The following is a 21720-nucleotide window of genomic DNA, read 5'->3' as shown; positions in this document are numbered from 1 at the left end:
AGTAAAACGTGCTGAAGAAGCACCACCGTATAATACTCTTTCAGAGACTGATAAGCAGTATGCACTGTTCACAGATGGATCCTGTCGTCTTGTAGGAAAACATCGAAGGTGGAAAGCTGCTGTGTGGAGTCCCACACGACAAGTTACAGAAGCCACTGAAGGACAAGGTGAATCGAGTCAGTTTGCAGAAGTGAAAGCCATCCAGCTGGCTTTGGACATTGCTGAACGAGAGAAGTGGCCAATACTTTATCTCTATACTGACTCATGGATGGTAGCAAATGCCTTGTGGGGGTGGCTACAGCAATGGAAGAAAAACAACTGGCAGCGCAGAGGTAAACCCATTTGGGCTGCCACACTGTGGCAAGACATTGCTGCTCGGCTAGAGAGCCTGCCTGTGAAAGTTCGGCATGTAGATGCTCATGTGCCTAAAAGTCGAGCCACCGAGGAACATCTAAACAACCAACAAGCAGATCAAGCTGCTAAGATTAAAGTAGCTGAGGTGGACTTGGACTGGCAACATAAAGGTGAACTTTTCCTAGCTCGGTGGGCCCATGATGCTTCAGGGCATCAAGGTAGAGATGCAACATATAAATGGGCTCGCGATCGAGGGGTGGATTTAACTATGGACACTATTTCACAGGTTATTCATGAATGTGAAACTTGCGCCGAAATCAAACAAGCAAAACGGTTAAAACCTGTATGGTATGGGGGGCGATGGTTAAAGTATAAGTATGGAGAAGCTTGGCAGATTGATTATATTACACTTCCACAAACACGTCAAGGTAAGCGTTATGTACTTACAATGGTGGAAGCAACCACTGGATGGTTGGAAACATATGCCGTACCTCATGCTACAGCCCGAAATACTATCTTGGGCCTTGAAAAGCAAGTCCTTTGGCGACATGGTACGCCAGAAAGAATTGAATCAGACAATGGTACTCATTTCAAAAACAGTATTATAGACAATTGGGCCAAAGAACATGGCATTGAGTGGGTATATCATATTCCATATCATGCACCAGCCTCTGGGAAAATTGAAAGGTACAATGGTTTGCTAAAAACTACACTAAAGGCACTTGGTGGTGGAACCTTTAAAAACTGGGATTCACATTTAGCAAAAGCCACTTGGTTTGTCAACACCAGGGGATCAACCAATCGAGCCGGGCCTGCCCAACCAGAAATTCTACGGACTGTAGAAGGAGATAAAGTCCCTGTAGTACACATGAAAAACATGCTAGGAAAGGCAGTCTGGGTTACTCCTGCCTCAGGCAAAGGCAAGCCCATTCGTGGGATTGTTTTTGCCCAGGGACCTGGCAGCACCTGGTGGGTGATGCTTAAGGATGGAGAAGTTCGGTGTGTACCTCAAGGGGACTTGAGTTTAGGTGAAAATATTCAATACTGAACTGCATGTTGTGAATTACCATACTAACAGCATTTAATAAGTGTCTTTCAGATCAAGACAGTGATGATGAAACCAGAGCTAGCTTCTTCGAGTGGCGCCTGACAAATTCCTCGAAGTTGATGTCTTTAACCTACAAACAGTGGTCATGAGATGCACTTGCACCATTTTTCCTGCCCTGGGAGACTGTCGTGACAAAATGAACTTAATGAACTTTTTAAAGGATGGTCCACTGATTAATTACTCCTGTGTATATATGTATATATATATATAGTAGTAGTGATTAATTAGATTGTGTTGATAGATTGTATTGATAAGGTTTAAGTATTCAGCGAATGGCATATTATAAGGGGTGGAATGTCCTGGTTTTGCTAAAAAACAAGTTTCTCTTTCAGTGAATTTTGCCTGTCAGCTAAAGCCTTCATATTAACTGCATTTTCCTGGAGAACCAGACACATGTTTTGGTAAACCTAGCAATGGAATGCAAACATATTGATAAGCATGGATGGACATCTCGCGAGAGGGGCGACGAGAAACAAGTGACCAAGAAACTGACCAACTGTGTATAACATTCCATTCACGTGAATACTTCATATAAAAGTGGGAGATCATGAGGATCTCGTCCCTTTTCCCTTCTGCTTATGGCCGACCTTAGGAGAGGATCTCGCTGGTTGTCCCTGAGAACTGAGGCCTAGTGAGAGACTGAATCCAGCTCCACTTGGCTGCAGAGTCTAATCCTGGACTTTGGTGGCCGGCTCTGCAGTTGCTGAGACTTTCAAGATTGGTTTTGTATATTTTGTATTATTTTCTCTATTCTTATTAGTAGCATTAGTAAAACATCTTTAATTTTTTCCAACTCTCTTCTCTCTGTCCTTCTTTCCCTCCCGATCGCCTATCCTTAGTGGGAAGGGGGGAGAGGGAGGGGCAAAAAGGGGGAAGTGGGGGGGGAGAGGAGGTTAACAATACATCTGCCAGGGTTTTATTGTCACCCCGCAATCTTAACCCTCGACAACAGCTGAACTCCTGCTGCAAAGAAAGAGGATGGTACCCTGGGCTACATGAGGTGATCCTGCCCCTCTGCTCAGCACTGTGTCCATGGACAGATCAGAGAGTCCAGCAAAAAGCCACAAAGACCATTATGGGACTGGAGCATCTCCCCTTTGAGGAAAGGCTGTGACAGCTGGGACTGTTCAGCCTGGAGCAGAGAAGGCTCAGAAGACCTCATCAGTATATGTAAATACCTGAAGGGGAAATGAAAAGAAGAGGGAGCCAGGCTCTTTTCAGTGGTTCCCAGTGCCAGGATGAGGGGCAATGGGCACAAACTGAAACACAAGAGGTTCACTCTGAACATCAAGAAACAATTTTTCACTGTGAGAGTGACCAAGCACTGCACAGGTTGCCCAGGGGGGCTGTGGAGTTTCCACCCTTGGAGATATTAAAAAAAAAAGGACACGGTCCTGGGGAAACTGCTCTGGGTGGCCTTGCTTGAGTAGGGGCTATCAGATGGAATGACCTCCGGAGGTCCCTTCCCATCTCAGCCATTCTATGTGATTCTGTGTTAGTAGCTTCAGCTATTAACACCTCAATGATTTTATGGAAGATTGACAGGAGTACAGATTGGGCTTATCTAGTAAGTGACTCTTGCTGAATTTGGTAGCTGACTAAATATTGTAGTACTAATTTTCCAAACAAGGAAATAATATGATCACCTCTCTTTGCAAAAAGGTGACTTGCCAAGAACCGGCAGAAGCTAGTACTGCAAATAAGAACTCCTGCAGACAATGCTGCAACTCTTAAATTGAAGAAGTAAGTTACCAAGTACCTGGAAGATGTTTTATATGAATGCTAAAAGAGAACAGACATGATCCTACCTGATCAGATTAATAAAAACCTGTGCCAGAAGATACTTTACACTCCAGAGATTCATAGCATCTGACTAGTTCCAGACAACTAGCAATAAAGCATTTGCCCATAAAACCTGCATGTATACCACTGTGCAATTTATCTCATTTCAATGATAACTACTCTGTTACTTCCAACATGGGAAAGCAAAGGTAAAAGGGGCATTTGCCACCTTCTCTAAGTAGCGGGGCAGCCTCCACAGCAAGCTGGGTATTAAAGCTGTGCTGTCAAAAAAAAAAAAAAAAAAAGAAAGGCTGGGAGTGCAGAAAAAGCTCCACCACAAAAATAGGGCTGACAGAGGAAAAAGAAATACAGATACGAAATGCCAGCCAGACCCAGAGTCACAGAAAAAGAACTAGATCCCATAAAGAGAGGAAAAAAAATAAGGAGGTGTACAGAAGGAAGAAGATGTATCCTCCTAGGGCTCAGATGGAGAAGAAGAAAATAAAAAAAGAAGAACATCTCCATTAAAAATACAAACAAATACTTGCATACTGTTATCATAGTTTTTTCTTACCCATCCAAAAAGCTTCAGTTTTAATCAAATATGGTCAAAGTGAAAAGACTGTTTTGAGCAGTTTTGTGTCCCCCAACAACTGTTTGGAAAAGAGCAGGTGGTACCTTCACCATGGGACAGGAGAATGATTACATACCCTCAAGGGATTACTCACGTAGAAAATCCCAGTAAGTTTAACCTCACCCTGCAAAAGCTGGGAACCTCCCAGAAATGTAAGAAGGAATAACATAATTAAGTTCTCAAAGAAGGCATAGAAAGATTAAAAAAGGAGATGGGAAATAAAGAATGGAAATCTATGGAAGGAGTCAGGTACCCTCCTAAGAAAAATAACCCATTTGAAAAGCAGAATGCCATAAACATCAAAGGGAATAATGCATATACTTCAAACCAGATATAGCTAAAGGCAATAAGAATATGTTGGATGTGTCTAAAGATTAAGATATTCAAAATGCTGCTCTAGAAGGATTTCTAATATTCAACTGAAAGAATACCCAGAAACCTAAATTTTGATCCTATGTGGAAACCCGAACAGTTACCAAAGTGCAAAGAAAAAAAAAAAACTTGCTAGGTCCCAGATGTTTCGTCTTTACTTTAGCATTATTTTTAGATGCAATTCATACCTACTCACACAGAAAAGCAGGTGAGATAGTGACATATGGATAAACTTATCCTTTAAGCATGAATGAAGCTCTCTTACAGTGCTGATATAGAACTCTCAAAGAAAGACTGATGTTTTCTTGAGACCTGAACTAGGTGACACCCAGAAGTAAATCCTACAAACTAGATGACAGACATAGGACAAGTAATAATACAACAATTTAACATTAAGTTTAACATTAAGACTACAAGATTTGAAAACAAGTGGCGTTTCACCTCACTGTTGGTAGGGAAGAAAAACCTCATCTTTGATATAATGCTGGTCATGACTTCTTGTTATTCTGCTCTATGATGTAAGTGAATAACATCCTACTCAGAACAACCCAGCCTTGTTCCAAGAAACTTCACATAGAGTTATAACATGAAGGGAAAGGCATCTATCAAATATGCAAGATAATTTTCATGAGAAGATTAGGATTCATAGAAACTATGATGCACGTTCACCATCAACCACAGAGACCTAAATCTGCAAGACTGTTGCAGTATTTTAGTATTTTGTGGAAAAAGCTTCAAATGTAATTACAAATTGCAAGGTTTGCCTATGAATAGCATTCTTCTGTTAAGGAATGAAAAGGACCAAAAAATCAGATAGTACTTCTCAAAAAATCCAACATTTAAAAATCTAATCAGGTAACTTTTTTTTTAAAATCACATATGGTATTTTCAAGTTTTTAACAGTTTATCATTTACAAAACAAAAGTAGTGTATCTGGCACATAATCTATCATTATGTTCCAAGAAAGTCTGCTTCTCTTTAGTCCACACGTAACAGCTTTTTGTTCACCCCACCTATTAGATATCTAAGAGCTTCAAATCAGAAGTCATCTAGCTGAACTATTTTACAAAGTATACGTATTAACAGTCATCTTACGCATGAGGGATTGTAGTTTTGAAAATATCCAGCATACAAGTACAAGTTTTATCCCAGATTTCTAGGGTAAACTTTTCACCATTTAGGATTACAACATTCTCCAAACAGTTTGTGCCAGACCGTGCCAGTTGTTCATTGTCTGGAAAAGACAAACAGAGCATTTGTTTATTCACATTCAGCATAGTAAAATGTTAACATTTTTTAACATAATTTGGTACAGTCCTACCTTGTTGCACACACCAGTACAGCTGTGCAAATATATCATCCAAAAGAACATCACTAAGTACTTCTAAATACTGTGTGAATACATCACATATTGCATAAAGTGCATGGTTGCAAGTAGTTGTCATCCATTCAGCTTTCTAGGAGGAGGGAAAAAAAAAGGTCACAACTTAGTTTAAGGCTGCTCGGAGAACAGATTATTGGACTGACAAGCATTGTGATATACTGAGTTTGACACTTAACTCGGTGTCTAACCTGAGCTCAATAGTTTAAGGCCAAGCTAAGTGTTCTATTTTTCTTCTAAATATTTTCCAGGGAATAAAAGTTTAGGAAGTGAGCTGCGTCCTTCTACAAATAGTCAGAGCCTCCCAAACAGTTCACAATTTTCATCAAACTTATACTATTAATCATTTATATGCAATTTACATTAATAAGTCCATTTCTGTTACACTTCTTTGTCAGAACAGTTCCTGGTCTTGGTCTGGGAGGTCAAAACCTGTTTGACTGGTCAAAAGGGTGCAGTGAAAGCACAGTGCTGTTTTTTGGGCTTGGTTGTTTGCTTGTTAGTTAGTGCTTGTAATTTATTTGTTTAATTAATTACAATTTCTTTTTTCCCCTAGTCATCAAAAAGTTTTGAACTAGCAGAACTTATTTCTTCTAAGTGTGACTTCACTGCTGATTACGAGCCTCATTCCATGGAGCACACTGCCACAAAATGATGTGCAGCTCAGATTCCAGACATCACCTGTAAAAGCTCCAGCTCTTCTTACAAGCCCCACATATGTTGCACTATATGTTATTCTTCTACTGTCTATACTGTAAACGACTAGGCCTTTTACACACACAGTTTAAAATAAATGAGAAGAGTGACAATAGGTCCAACAGAACACTAATAAAACAAAATAAGGCTACAAGAATCACAGGTCAACCACTGAAGTGTTGAGGTTTGCCTGACATTCCCTGATAAGCGATATTATTAATCAGGTTTTCTACTGTAAATATAGATCTCATGTACATTATCTTGCCCCACTTTTTTTCACCTCAGTCTGCTGTTCTGGCAATTTCATGTTGTCAAATATCCTGAAGACAATCCGAAACAAATCCTGCCACCAGTGTTTTTCGTAAGTATGGCCATATGTCTTCATTATTTCAAACATTACTGTTAAGCCCCTGAAATGAAGAACAACCAACATATATTAAGAGTTACAAAAAGAAATGCACTAGACCAAGTATCTCCAGGTGCAACAGCCTTAACAAACTCAAATACTATTAAGAACATTATATATTGATCTGATATGGATCAGTCATGCCAGTACAAAAATCAGCATCAAAAATCAGCTTCTTTAAAAAGGACTTTAAAAGTCACAGGCAATAGCCAGAAAATACTTTTGAGAATTGTGGTAATTTAGAATTAAAACAGGAAAACAACTTCTTTAGAAAGGGTCACAAAATTAAAGGAACAGGTATTTCCAGGTAAGTAATACAGAGGTCTGGAAATGAGTATCAATCTTCACCAGCTATAAAGGGAACCCAGGTGCACAGCTCACATGTATATGTGTAAACTTAAAATTACTTGTATACAACCCCTCATATTTAGCATCAGAACTGCAACAAAAACACTTTACAGGATACAATTCATAAGTGAAAAGCCATAATCAAGGAAAATAAGCAGGTTTTACATGAAATGAAAGTACAGCTCTGTTTTCCCAACTGTTTCTGTAACCCTCAACCAGTTAATGAATCATGGTATAAAAACAGTTTTAAAATCCCCAAGGTAAGTATGATGGGTAAGACACAGAAAGTCAGGACTGGGGTAATGAGTTTTAATTAAAAGCAAAAAGATTTCAACAGAATGTTGCAGTTGGAGTCTACTGAAACAAATCCTAATCATTGCATGAAGCATTTTACATTTGTTTAAACTGAGCAAAAATGTAACATACCCAGGTCAACTATGACAAATCACTAAAATGGAATAAGTAACAGAAGCATCCATCATGGAATCAAATATCACACATTTATATTTACTAATGAATAGAGAACATCAGTATTGCCACTGGAAAAATACAGATATTAATCCAATGCAATACCTTATTTAAACGAAAATAAAAGTAGGGGGCTTTAATGAATATTGACCATTTAGAGTTGACCTTCCATGTTAAAAAAATGCTTGCTTGTTCTATGTTACGAAAGTTAAAAGTTGACTTTTACATTTTACTGTTTTCTATGCATAAGATGCCTCCAATCCATATGATTGAGCTGAGCTGTTTTAAATAGTTTATAGGTTCCATAATAAACGAAAAACAGTCACTGTGTTTTAATTTACTTAAGCTTTTATTTATTTTCAAAGGAATTATTTAAATAGTTCTTACCTTTGTGATTTCATGGCTATTCATCCTAAACAGGCACTGTTTGAATATTTAACTTAAAGGAAATGTAATATCTTTCTTTTAACATAATCCAATTACAACCACTTGTTATTTATTACAATGGAAGATAAAAATTTCATATGTAAAGAACACAGATCTAATTTCTGCATTTTAGCACCTGTTTAAAATGTGTTTTTAAAGAATCTCATGTTCCTGCAGTGATAGCACCTAAATTAAATATGTAAGTCATTTTATGATGGTTATGTTTACTAAGAGAGTTGTTTCTATTTTAAAAGTGTAAAATAAAGCCTTTTAAAATTTGAATTACAAATACTCATTGTTACCTGGTTCTTACATCTAATTTGCATCTATTGATGATACAGGACAACTCAAACAGAATTGGGAACCATCCTCGGACCCACACTCTGTCTTCAGGAGCTACATTCATGTCATCACTTGTGTATTCCTTCAACGCCTTTAGAAGAAAACACAGGGTTATACAGAGCCGTAAGAGTTAGATTCTTCAAAACACATTTTGGACTATAAATAACAATCTCTGCTGTACTAGTATTACACCCTGATACCTCAGGTGAGTTGGCAATCAAAATAATAACAACAATAATACTGAGAAGGTCAAGTGTTTTTCAAAGTAATGCTTAGTATATTATGAAAAATAAACTAAAAAAATAAATTACATGATACATCCAAGCATCAGGTTTTGCTTGCAGTTCGGTCTGAGTTTCTTACTCTTTACAATTTATAGAGACAGCACTGAAAGTGAGGATCTACCATAATATTTTGAGGATATCAAGTATTACCCATTTTTCACAACACTTCTCAGCAGAGAGCAGATCCTGAGATATGCTGATTTCCAGCAGCTCCCAGGAAAGGTAGCTACCAGTTGAACTGGGTGGATGGGGATAGGCAGGGAGAATAAAGCGAGAAAAAAAATCACTGATACTTTCAAAGCCTGCAGCATTTTACACTCCTATTGCTTCTGAATAAAGTACATTTCTCATCTCTGAAACTAGAAGGGAAGCCAATAAGGATAGCGTGAGTAATTTTTTTCTTTATAAAAGCCTTGTTGATTAAAGCACTTATCACTTAGTTAATACAGACTGTACCTGAGGTCTATCAGATACGTATTTTGCACAGTGGCGAATGAGGCGGATCGCTTCCATACTGGTATCTGGAAATGCTGCATTGCAGGCAAATTCAGACAAGCACTTTACTGCATCCTGGAAAGAATCTATGGTTGCTGGGAAGTGTTTTTCAAACACAATTGCTGGGAGAAAAGTGTGAACAGAAGAAAGAAAAAAAGTGTCATACTTTAAAATCCATTAATTCTAATTTGAACTGATTGTAACAGAAGTCATGAGAGACTGGCTCATCGATTGGTGCTGTCAAATGCTTGAGTAGTAATAAAAACTAAAAAATGAATGCTCAAAAAAAAAAATCACCTAGAGGGCACTCTATTTTAACAGTAAATAAGTGTCTAAAATCAAGGTAGCATCTAGTCCAAAGGAGGGAAATTTAACAGTTAAGCAAGAACACAGCAATAGGTCTGTGTGACCAGAGCTTAGGAGGGCTATATAAAGCACGGTTACATCCACAAAAGGACTTCCCTCAGCAATACGGTCCTGTTGCCTTGATTTTAAATAATCACTTTTGAGGGAAAAAAAATAAATCATTCTTCATCAATGTTGAAAAAGTTTCAGGAACTTGCAGAGGTTGAGACAGAATAAAGAGATCCCTTTTGGCACTTAAAGCCTGGGATCTAGATTATTAGAATGGGAAGGGGGGGTGGAAATCATAGTGTCAGCTAGCTCAGCACTTTCTCCTAAACAGGACCATAGATAAGTAAATTCAGAAACAAGGAAAAAGATAAGCAAACAACATTAGAGTAAAGTGACTATGCATTTAGTTCTAAACCATGAAGTGGACTTTACTGTGCAGGCTGTAGAGCCAACAGATAAACAAAGCTGCTCATTCTCTGGAGTCACATAGACCTTTCATGATGTTTGAGCATCACCAGTACTCACTGACAATGTGTCCTGTTGTCTGGAATGCAAGTTCCACTATACTTTCATCCTGATCTGAGGCTGCCAGATGAAATACTGAGAATATGTTTTTCCAGCCAGAACGAATATTAGCAGCCTGGGAATTTACCATCTGTGCAATACACCGTACAACCATGTCTCGGATAGTAGGAGACCTAAATTAAGAGAATAAACAATAATTGTTTAAATTAAATGACATAATAAATTAGAACAGTATAGTTCTCCAGCAACTGATTTTACAAAAGCGATCTGAAACATTAACTGCAAAAGTTGGTGCTTATGATCCCAGGTGATTCAGTTAATTCTATATTATTACCTGTTTCTCTTCATGATATGTTCAAACGGTCTTAGGAAGTCCTTCTGGAATCGGAAATTAGCAAGTTCTCCTTTTTCTAAGAACTTCATTGATAACTGCCTTAATGAGTCCACTGCAAAAATAGCTACATCTTCATTGGGATTGCAGCCAACCTGGTAACGTAGAACAGAAATGCACAGTAAGCTTGCATCAGAATTCTTATGGATTCAGACCAAGCTACCTTTACATTTGATAATGGAGAACTAAGCAGTACTAGAAAATTAACAAAACTGAACAGTAGCCTATTCCATAAACCACATTGTTAATGCAATTCAATAATCCCTAAGCAATTCCAGCTGTTTTCTACATTATCTATCCTAGTATTAAAAACTTCATAAAAATAAGCAAGTTGTCTAGAAAGACTTCAACAAGTCATATTAAAAATGCATGTCAAACATTCACCTGATAAATAGTCAATTTAGACTTGAACAGAAAACAATCTCTTACCCCAAGCTTCATGAAACACTCCCAAAAATTACAACACATAACTAAACACAGACAGTTCTAGACCTAGCTCATGATAAGTAACTTCAAGTATACTCCTACTTTTACATTTATTATGTTGTGTACCTCAGCCTTCTTGCAGGCCTTTCCAGGTTTACAATATGTTTTTGTTTTAAGCTACTTATACAGAAGTACAGAAAAAACCCTCTCTAATCCAGATGAGCACATGCTTTTCCAAGAAATCTCTAAATAAAATTTATTTGTATTGATAATTCAAAAGGAGTATGATGTCTAATCATTAACAGGGATACCTTATTAAAATGATCTCCAATAACTTCCCAGATTCTAGACCACTGTAGCCTTATCCGACCCATGTTGTAGTAAGAAATCTCTACAATCTTCTGCAGACTAAACATTCGAGGGTGGGTAGCAGAGAGCAGTTCATCCATAGATACAGCACAAAGCCAGCGAACGAAATCCACTGTTAAATGACCACAGAATTTAATGCAGTATTTTTCCAAGGTTTAAGACAAAGTTGCTTTGTATTTTATGGGGGTGAGAAGTGCGGGGGGGGAAGATAAAACCTACCAATAGCATTTCCATCCAACCTTGTAGATCCAGTAAATATTCTGTAAAGTGCAGTTTAAGACATCATTAAAATTTCTGAAGAAAGCATCTATTAAATATGTATTCAATATTAAAAAATATGTAGATGGATATCCCAACTACTTTAATTTATTAAAATAAACAATTAGTAAATGTGGAAAAATACTGAACTTTAAAAATAAAATCAGAAATATTTCAATGGCTTCTATTATTTAAAAATAATTCCCAGAAGCAAGTGCGGAGAGTGGGAGGTGAGCATTGTTTCTACCACTATCCGTTCATTGACAGAGACTGATGAACAATGTCAGTATTTTATAAACTATTCAGCCCTGCTCCAAATACAGAAGCAAAACTTCTCCAGAGTGCAGAATTCCTATCTGCTGTGACAAATAGATACTTGAAACACTTCCCATTATGGAGTGGGGAGAAATGCTGCAAAACTAAAGAGCTAGTATGTGTTTGACATTAGGCCTCCCGTTCGCTTGATGTGATTTTACTGCAAGACAACTTTCATTGAACTGACATTGATCTTGCTGCCTACACTCAATCCCAGAAATGCTTGTAAACTTCGGGAATGATTCCACTTTGAGACTGTCAATTTTGAAAACCATTAAGAAAATGATGTTTTCTGATTTCTTGTACACTGAGAGAGCAAGATGCATTAACACTTCCGTCTGATCAGTACAATATAACCAGGGAATGTTTATGATATGTATTATGCCTGATGAAATCCAGTTAGGATAAATAAGATTCATAGAAAGGAAGACTGGAATAGCAATTTTGGTAATTTCAGACAACATCTACATAACCTAGAGGAAAGTGGGGAGTCAGTAATCACATTTATGGGAAAAAAGGTCTGTCAATAATGCTCCCTGTACTAAGACAAAATGAGATTTGCTATATGTTACACAGAGCAAATCCGAATTCACTGGACAGTACAGCAGTCTTCACTCTGTAACAGTCCTATAATAATTTTATATCAGTAAAAAGGCTTCTTGCCTAATCTTCATTCTGTTCTGTCTGGCAAAAATACTTATGCTTTGTAAAAAAAAAGGAAAAAACCCACAAACCAAAAAGCCCTTTAATGTGGTAGTATTTATCTAGTTTTTCCAAACAGAAGTCCTATTATTAGCACAGGGTATTCAAACATTGTTTAAAAAGCTTGAGGTGGCAACAGCAAATATAATACAATACCTGTCTACAGCAACGACAACGCTTTGGGAGCTAGTTTCACCAATGGATTCCTGTATACTTGCTATCTGCTTCCAATCCACATTTCCACCAACTACAAGTAAACAAAATTTAAAAAATGGGTAAGAGAGAACACAGAAAGGGCTGGGAAGAAAGAGGAAGAGAAATCATGCCACTACCAGTATAATTAAATATATTTTTAATTCACAAAAAAGAGAAGTACGTTATTAATTTTCTTTGCATGAGCTGGACACAACAGTGAACAGTTGTATGTTCATCTAAGTTCTAATTCTCTAGATTCTCTATCAGTCTATAAACTGTATTAGTTGCAGAAAATTGTCCACATTTGGAACACCTCTATGAATAGATGAAAGTGAAAAAATTCAAAAGCACAAAATGCAGCTTTTCCTCTGCATATTTAAATGGACCTTTGGTAATTCTGCTACTGAAAATACATAACATATGACAGACACCACCACACAACGGAGAATTTTCACACTTAATTAGCAGTGAATGAGTATATCCATCCTGATAGGTTTTCTTCTTAATCATTCACAGAGAAGAGTTCTCATCAAAAGTCCATCCTAAAGCTACATCTCAAGTACAACAAAATTACCACGTAACAACAATAAGAAAAAAAAATCTTTAGATAAAACCAGCAATATTTGTTTTGGAAGCCAGAAACTGTAGTCCACACCTGAGAAAGCTCAGGTTAAGAACTTCACAGTGAGTAAATCTCTGAAATTTGCAGCAATCTCTATGCTAACCCCTCACCCTGTTAAAAAAAAAAAAAAAGAGCAGGAATCTTACAATCATTCTGTGTAATTCCACCTACCCTGTATTTAGGGTTTTTTTCTTAGGCAGCCTATCAGAAAGACAGTGGAGAACATGAGACTCAAAGGCCAGCAGTTTTATTCTCTGAGCTTCGCAGAGAAACATTTCTCATGTTTCAGACTGCTTGCCAAAGCCTGCTCAAGTCACGCTGTGCTCCGCACTCACAGGCAGCTGCAGATGACTGGCTGTCAAATGTAAACTGATGCATCTGAAGGATTTTTCTCGGGCATTTATGGAGTAACCTTTCCGTCCATACATACATACATAGCCTTACACTGGTATTTCAGCAACCTGTTATACTCTTGGGTTTGATCAAAACTTCTCAGCACACAAGCTGCCAGGATCAATAAACTTGAAGCTTGGTGAGGTGAATTTGAAGGGCCACTTCCAAGAAGTCAGGTAGCCCTGCCCAACCCTGCCAGTTTGCATGAGAATTCCTTACTGCTATAGTATCGTAATCCATGCTGGAAGACTTGGTAGATTTATACTCTAACAGTTATGAGATATTTTACAATGAAACACAGAGTCACCTGTATGAACAAACTGATCCCTCAGATTCCCATTGTTCAAAGAAGATTTCTGGTTAGCTAGGCAATGTGCTTTGGCTATGACCTTCACACAGCAGTAGGTTTTGTCTTCTGACTATGTGCATAGAAACTAGAGTAGAAGAAAGCTGAACTTCACAGTTACAACTCCAAGTAAGCCCACACTCTTACAAAGAAGCAAAGAAATAGATGCTAATTTCTTTTCTTTTACAACAGAAGTGCCTGTGATGCCTTGAATTTTCAAGTAAAACAAAAAAGTGCCACAGCAGGAAGATAATGCAAGAGTGATGAAGGCATTCAAATGTAGACACCTGAAGAGCGCACACCTGAATCCTGGTTTGGGCAGTAAATGTGAAAAGGATTTTTTATTTTAAACATACACACTACTTCAGCAAGAAGAGTGAATGCTGCTGCTTATGCACGTCTGCATGAAGTTTGTGTGTCACCCAACTGCAGCTTCACTTAAATTCACTCAATTAAACAAGTATTTTCCTGTTAAATATGTGTCTCTATGTATGAGCATATGTACCCTATTCTTCGCAGGAATGTAAGTTTATAGGAAGACTTCTAGAAAGCCACAGTTCCAAAAGATACTTCAGAGTGATCACAGAAAGAAAATTAAAATATTTACAACATAAGATTCGTAGAGCGAAAAACTGAAACAGTTGAGAAATTTACTATGTTCTAACAGCCCCTAAGTGTATGAAAAACTAAGCTCCTTTGAGTTAGGTATTTTCCCATACGACTGAAGTGGTATTATTATTAAAAAAAAATATCTTTAAGTTTCCATATGTGCACTGTAACAAGCATTCCAGAAATTCAATTCAGAGAGAAACATTAAATGCATTTGGCCATACAGTATTTTCCTTGGAAATGTAGTTAACAGAGGGAAAAAAATCTTTATGAGTTGGATATACACTAATGACTAGCAAGTATGATTTAGAGACGCTGGACTACAGTTTACATTCTTCAGCTATTAGGACTTTAAAGGCCAATCACTTCAGGGTAGAGAAACTGCCAGCATTTGGAAATAGCAAAGCTGGAGAGGTCATCAGGGAACACTGAACTGGAGGATGCATATTAGAAAGGCAGGAAGAAGCTCAGTATATGAGACATTGGCAGACGCATTCGTTTCCAGGAATAAGGTTTCCCTTCAGCAACTCCTGGCAAGGTGAGGGAGAGCACAGTGCAAAGAAAAGGACTGACTACAGAATAAGATGAGCTGTATGAGGAGAATACAAAGCCAGACGATTAGGACTAGTTGAGCACAAATATCAGGAAAACTAGTAAAATAAACATTACTGCTTAATAAAAATCTCTAAGTTACATGAAAAATTGAGGTGAAACAAAGCTTTTGCTTGGCTGTAAGTGAAGTTGTTCAAAAGGCAGGATATACCAAGCATCACACTAAACCAGAAACTTTCTAACATTCAAATTGAGTTATAAATACTTATTTGATGCTCCCATATTTTCCTATAAACCCTACACCCATATGTATTTAACTGTGTTCCTGCTGAAAAAAAAAATCTTTTAAAGATAATTTATGATACGAAAGCTATATAATTCTAGGAGAACAGGAAACAAGATCTCATTTATGAAGTAAATTTTGGCTCTCAGGCCAACCTAAAAAAAGGCACTTATTGAGTACCAAAGTAACCAAAAGAGAAGAAGAGAGAACTTCAGAATTTAAACTAATCTCCCACTTGGTTTAATACTGTGCATTCTCACAAAGTTTCATAACGGGATGCTTACCCTACACATACTAACTTGCCTGTTTGGTAAAACAGTTGGTGCACTAACGTTGCAATAGTATTAGATCTGGCCATGTCATCAGCAATCCATTCTTACTTTAATAGAAATGAATGATGTATCTTTTGCTTACCTTTCCCACTCTCCTATTCTAGCAATAACGCTTAACAGAGCAAAACAAATATCCCAGAAATAGGAATGGGTCTATTGAAAGCCTAAAACAGTTTTACAAGGACTACTTCATGGTCTCCTCTCCAAACCTCATAGTCAACAATAATGAAAACAAAGGACAAACTTTAATATGTGTCTGAACCAAGCCAGTTAAATGAAAAGACTTCATATCTGCATTACTTACCCAGTCCAAGCCCCACAAATTCATCAGGTGCCTGATCTTTTGTTCCAGTAAAAGAACCTTCCCTGCCACGCACTGTCCCTGAGATGTAGCGAGGTTTTACTCCAGTTCCTATTAACTGTGCCAGTTCAAGTTGACTGATGCATTTCAGAATCTGTTCCAGAGAATGAAGAAGTTGTTTATCAACAAAATCCAGTTTGAAATAGTAAAAAATAAATAAATACAAATATTTAGGCAGATCTTTAGAAGAAAAGGATTCTAAACACTCAAGGTCAGACAAGTATTTCTGTTCTTCTGTCTAAAACAAATACTAATTTAAATACTGTTGGATTAGTCTCACAATTTTATTTCTCATGTGGACATGTTTTGCTACTTTAACTGGCTGCATAATGTGCAATTCTACATAATATATGTACAAAAGTATATACTTGTAACTTATTTAAAAAATACTCTTTCTGCATAAACAAGTACACTACTATGTTCAAAATCAGTACATGCGCTTTCTTACAGTTTAAGTGCAAATGACTTTTATACCTCATGCCAGGAATTTCCTAAATAGTTTCCATCTGTATGAGCCACCGTAATGAGAGTTTTAATGGTGTCGATATTCTTCTGCTTCATTTCAGTAATACCAGAACTCACTGTAAGTAACGTAAATCTTGCTAATGCTTGGACATAGGCATCTCTTTCAAGCTACAAAAAAACAAAAACCAAGGTCAAAAAAGTCTTGTATTTTCTCAGTTTCTCATTCTATGTGATTTCAGCGACTACATCATCCACCTTTCTCTTCCTGGGACTGAACTCCTAAAGCATTCTACATAGTGAAAATATCTCATGTTTTTCTGTAGTAAGCTGTAGGACAAAATCAGGCTCCCTCCATTCAGGACCATGAAGTGTCCTGTCTGATAGCACAGAACACATAGGTTGCTGTTAGGCTTCTGGGTTTGGTCTACTTTGCATTTTTGGGAGTGCTTCTTGGGGGAAACAGGATACTCTTTCAGCAGAAACACGGCTTCCTAGCTAAGCTTTTATTATTCTTGTACTACACCTGGACCTACTCTGAAAATGCTGCCTTAGCAGATTCAATTTGTAGAATTTTTTTTTTTTACTCTCAACAGAATCTATATAATATATCCAAAAAGCATGTTTTGCCAATGCCACAAAACTGCTCAAAATGTATTTGATTCAATGTACACAGTTTGAAGCACCTCAGAAGCTTGTGGAGTGAGACTGTCATGGGTGGGTAAATGGCAAGCGACCTATAATCTAGGCAGATGAAATAAATCTCACAAAAGAGAATGTTCCACATGTAGGTACCCAATTTTTGTGCATAAACACCAAAGAAAACTCCTCAGGTCTCTTATGAACTGATTACAATGGTGAGAAGGAGAGCTCACAAATGCATTTTACTCTCCTGTTATGTAAGATCCAAAGGCCATAAAGTGAACTAGCTGTACATCAGATAAACAAATGACAACTATGAAATGTATTTAAATGTTTGGATACTTAAGACTGTTTTGAAATAAAATCATTGAGCACATCGTATAACCAAATATAAAATATATTTTTTTAAAATCCCTGTAAGAACAGCTGTTTCACAGAGAAAACATGAACGCCACAACAGTGGGGAATGACAGAAGGGACGGAGTCTCACAGAGCCACACAGGATGGCTGCCGCGTTCAAATCCAACCACTCCTCCAGGGTACGCTGCCAAACGTACAGCAAATGATGGATAAGCACAGAAAAAAGGAAGTTTCATGGAAAGAATACTAAGGAAAGAAGCTTATAGTCTACAAACTGTGTATCTTCTGTAAAAGGAAAATGTTTTCAGTCCTACATTCCCTCTCTGCTCCATACGTTCTCCCTCTGTCCCTTTTTATAAGCCATCAAAGCAGGAGAAAAACAGCTAAACATTATGTCCACCAATGAGAAAGTAAAAAGATATGATATAAGCAAACTAGGTACAACTTTTTCATGCATATCTTGTCCCAGATGCTTAGAGACAAAAGTCAGACTATGTGACAATCTAAGATAAAAAGCATAAATAATGAAAACCAGAATATCTAATTGATATCTTAGAGGTGCACATGATAAGTTTAAACTATATTGCGTACTTTGAGAATTTTCTTAAACCTAAAAGCCTCCAGCTCCCTCCATTATCTCTCAAAGTGTGTAAACAAATGCTAACTGTTCTTAGACGCCAATCTTCTGTATGTTTATTCAATGAAATAAAACAAATTGCCAGCATCATTTCAGTGCAAGAGGGAAAAAATCTGCTTCCAACAGAAAAGTCAACTCAAGTGCAGATTTGCCAGTCACCTTTGAACCACCAGAGCTATCTGGCAAACGAAGTCAGACAAGGCTGCCATCTCATCAGAACCTTGTGCAATGGAAACATCCTGTAATGCACTGAAATCATCAACACATCAGTATTGGTTTTAATGATATCAGCAAAACAGAATTCCCATAGGAAGCCATGAACAAATATCTATTGAAAATGCACCAAAAAAAAGTTTTTAAACTGCAGGAAATAAGAAGTGTTGTTTTTGAAACACCTCCATTCAATCAAGATTGTCCCATGACCATGGAAGAGGACAACTGATTCTGGTACATTCTTGGGAGCACGAGCATCTTCGAGCAAACATGCCCTTGCCCTCCCACCCAAGGGAGACCACTGCAGGGCTGGGAACTACCTACCCTCTGCAGCTCCCCAAACTGATATTCCTACCTGTTCCACTTTTGCAGCTTAGGAACAAAAAAAAAAAACCCAACCAGGAATGTGAATTTCACTGAGCAGCTGCAGGCTCCAGGGAAGGTTTGTTAATCAAATTTTTAAGTCTGTTCAGGGAGGGGAGAAGAAAAATGAAGTAGAAAGACAGAGGAAGGAAAGCCTACATGATCTCAATGGAGCTTTCAAAAGCAGCTGTATCAGAGGCCCCAACGCACCTTTTCACATTAGTGATAGAGAGCTATCTAATTCACTAAATGCAAGTGCAATGGGAGAGGGAAGCAAAGCATTCACTGTTATATCATAGTTCATCAGTTTTTACTTAAAGTTAGTTTTACAAGGTGGTGGTTTTTTCTTTTTTTTTTTTTTTTTTTTAAAAAACATTTACTATGTAGACATGAAATAACGCAACATCAAACATTAATTCTGCTGGCCTCTCTCTTCAGCTGTCGCTGACTTATGGCAGACTAGTACTCCATTTATTAACTAATAGTCTACAATAACATAATAGTACATTCACTATTGATGATTTTAAAATGGAAACAAAAAAGGCAAAAAATGGCACCAAAGCTTAATCAGAATTATCCTCTGGAGCCAGAGAGCCTGGAATTCTTGGCACGGTGCTTAATGCAAGATACATTCATGCATTACATCAGGAATGACATTTCCAGTGCCATAACTGTTAGAACAGTATCCAATTATAGCCGTCTCAGATTAGTATAATCTCTCTGAAATTGAGAACAATATTTGAAACACAGTTCACAGAGATATTAGTTCTACTTATGAAACAGGATAGAAAAGACTCATTTTATGAAACATCACAACAACGCTAAAGAGCTTTATAACAAAGAAAGAACGAACTTTGAAATACAAGTAGTCAACTTGCAGGGAAACAAAACTTCAGTACATGGGCATGGCAGCACTTACCACAAAACACCAGGAAAAATAAAGGTCACTTCATCTAAAACACTTTGTCACGTACCAGATGAAGTAGTAATTGCAGAAGCAGGCAGGTAGGTACTGCAGTGCACAGCCTCAGCAACAAGGACTCTTAGAACCCCACTAACATTTTGCTCGTACCTAAATCAAAGTATTGTCTCAATCTTAATTTTTTTTTACCTGAATGTTGAAAATGCAAGCAATCCTGATTGCACATCGTATACCCTCCAAACAAAGCGAGGCAACTTCTGTGTCATCACAGTCCTGCAGACCCACGCTGAATGCAGCTAGAAAAGGTGTCCACGCCAACTGGAATGTATGCAAAATAAAAGTTACATCACCAGCTGTTAGTATTTGAAGGGAACATTACAGTTTCAGCATCTTGCTAAAGCGTAAATTTCGTCCTTGACTCACACAATTAACCTTCAAGTTGCCTTTTGGCAAAAAGGAAATGGAATAAAATAGACATGAGACATAGAATAGCATAGAAGTAATGCAGATTGATGCTCCCCTCAGAAGCACCCTCTCTCTTCCTCAGAAAACATCACACACAACCATCTACTGACAGCTGGAAAAAAGCAAACCCACACATCCAGCTATCTTCAGATAAAACAAACCCCCAAACCATGTCATTTAGATGTCTATTGGAGTTTTGGTATTCCCAGGATAACCTTTATCTTTGCAGAGTGAGAGACAGATAGAGTCAATAGTTATTGCAAGAACCAATGTGGTTATGACAGATTCCTCTATGATGAAAACTATGTACTTAAATGAGACATTTGTCCTGATAATACCAGACGGAAAACAAAAGGGTAGGGTAAAATAGGGCAGCAATTTTTATTAATTCCACTAAAGTTATGATAAGACCACAACCATAAGAGACAGGACAGGACCCTCTTCTTGACGTCTCTGCTCTTCACTTTATTGCCCTTGGCCCTCCATCTTTTTGTATCTAAGCCACTGTCAATGTTTCCCATTCCTATTGCGTTAATAGGGACAGAGTGTAACACACTCAACTGAAAGTTATTGCAGCAGGGTCCACATGGTCCTGTTCTTGTGGTCAAAGGTCCCTCTCCCACAGGCAGAAAAACCAAACAGAAAATGCAGAGGATCCTGCTGTAACTGCATGTGGTTATGGAGAGGAAACCTCAGGGCACCCAGACCGATTTTAGAAATAATTTTACCTGAAGTCACCCCCTACGAAATACAGTCAACGCGCGCACAGCAGGGAGCAATAGATTTCACGCCTAATTTCATAATAAAATGATGCACCACAGAGCTGTTGTTCCATTTAAGCCAGCAATTCCAAAAGCGCTATCTCAAAAAAGAGTTTAACACTTGCACACACCAAATGATAACTCTGAGAGAGTATTAAAGGCATCAGGTTAATTCATAGATCCAGGACTTAATTCCCTATTGCATGACCTTTAAAGGTCCCTTCCAACCCAAATTATTCTATGTTCCAGAAGTGTATGTTTCTTCTTTCCCCATGCTTTTTCTAATTTTTCATTCCTACTGAAACCAAAACTAATCTTAAAAATCACACAACTGAAATACTTTCTTAAGGACTATCTAGACAACTGCACAGTATGCTTTATAACTAGATTAACACTGTTATTTATAATAAACAGGTTTGTCACTAAAAGTGAAAATAAAGCCTCTAAGATAGACAATGAGTTTTGTGCTGCTTAGGTGGGTATATGAATTTTTGTTCTGTTTTAATCATTTAGCCAATCTATCTGTAAATATAGTTACAATGATACATTTTACACCGGCATCAATGGGTGAAAGACATACCCAGAAGTTTATTAAGTTTTAATGAAACAAAAATTCAAAAGTCTAAATAAAAAAGTGAAATTAAATATTTAAATTTCATAGTTCTCTGTTCAACACATCACATTGTCCTCATTACTTTAATTAGTTTATTAACATCCTCAAGTAGGAGGACTTCTACTTCTTAGCACCTTCACAAAAGTTGTTTAA

At 37.5% G+C, this 21720-nt stretch overlaps 1 protein-coding gene across 1 annotated transcript in view; it reads right to left on the bottom strand.

Moving 5' to 3' along the window:
- The window catches only part of ARFGEF1 (ARF guanine nucleotide exchange factor 1), a 97727-nt gene that overhangs the window by 9852 nt on the left and 66155 nt on the right, over nucleotides 1–21720 (bottom strand). The window contains exons 20-32 of the mRNA XM_082044731.1: nucleotides 19918–20046; nucleotides 16604–16762; nucleotides 16073–16223; nucleotides 12593–12683; nucleotides 11381–11421; nucleotides 11104–11273; nucleotides 10310–10461; nucleotides 9976–10148; nucleotides 9058–9218; nucleotides 8278–8408; nucleotides 6608–6737; nucleotides 5572–5707; nucleotides 5346–5484 (exon numbers count right to left, since the gene is read on the bottom strand). Coding sequence (XP_081900857.1) covers nucleotides 5346–5484; nucleotides 5572–5707; nucleotides 6608–6737; nucleotides 8278–8408; nucleotides 9058–9218; nucleotides 9976–10148; nucleotides 10310–10461; nucleotides 11104–11273; nucleotides 11381–11421; nucleotides 12593–12683; nucleotides 16073–16223; nucleotides 16604–16762; nucleotides 19918–20046 — 1763 coding nt within the window. The remainder of the gene's footprint in view (nucleotides 1–5345; nucleotides 5485–5571; nucleotides 5708–6607; nucleotides 6738–8277; nucleotides 8409–9057; nucleotides 9219–9975; nucleotides 10149–10309; nucleotides 10462–11103; nucleotides 11274–11380; nucleotides 11422–12592; nucleotides 12684–16072; nucleotides 16224–16603; nucleotides 16763–19917; nucleotides 20047–21720) is intronic.

The sequence above is a fragment of the Streptopelia decaocto genome, assembly GCF_964273445.1.
Source record: "Streptopelia decaocto genome assembly, chromosome: 2".
NCBI lineage: Eukaryota > Metazoa > Chordata > Aves > Columbiformes > Columbidae > Streptopelia > Streptopelia decaocto.
This window is presented reverse-complemented; position numbering and strand designations above follow the sequence as displayed.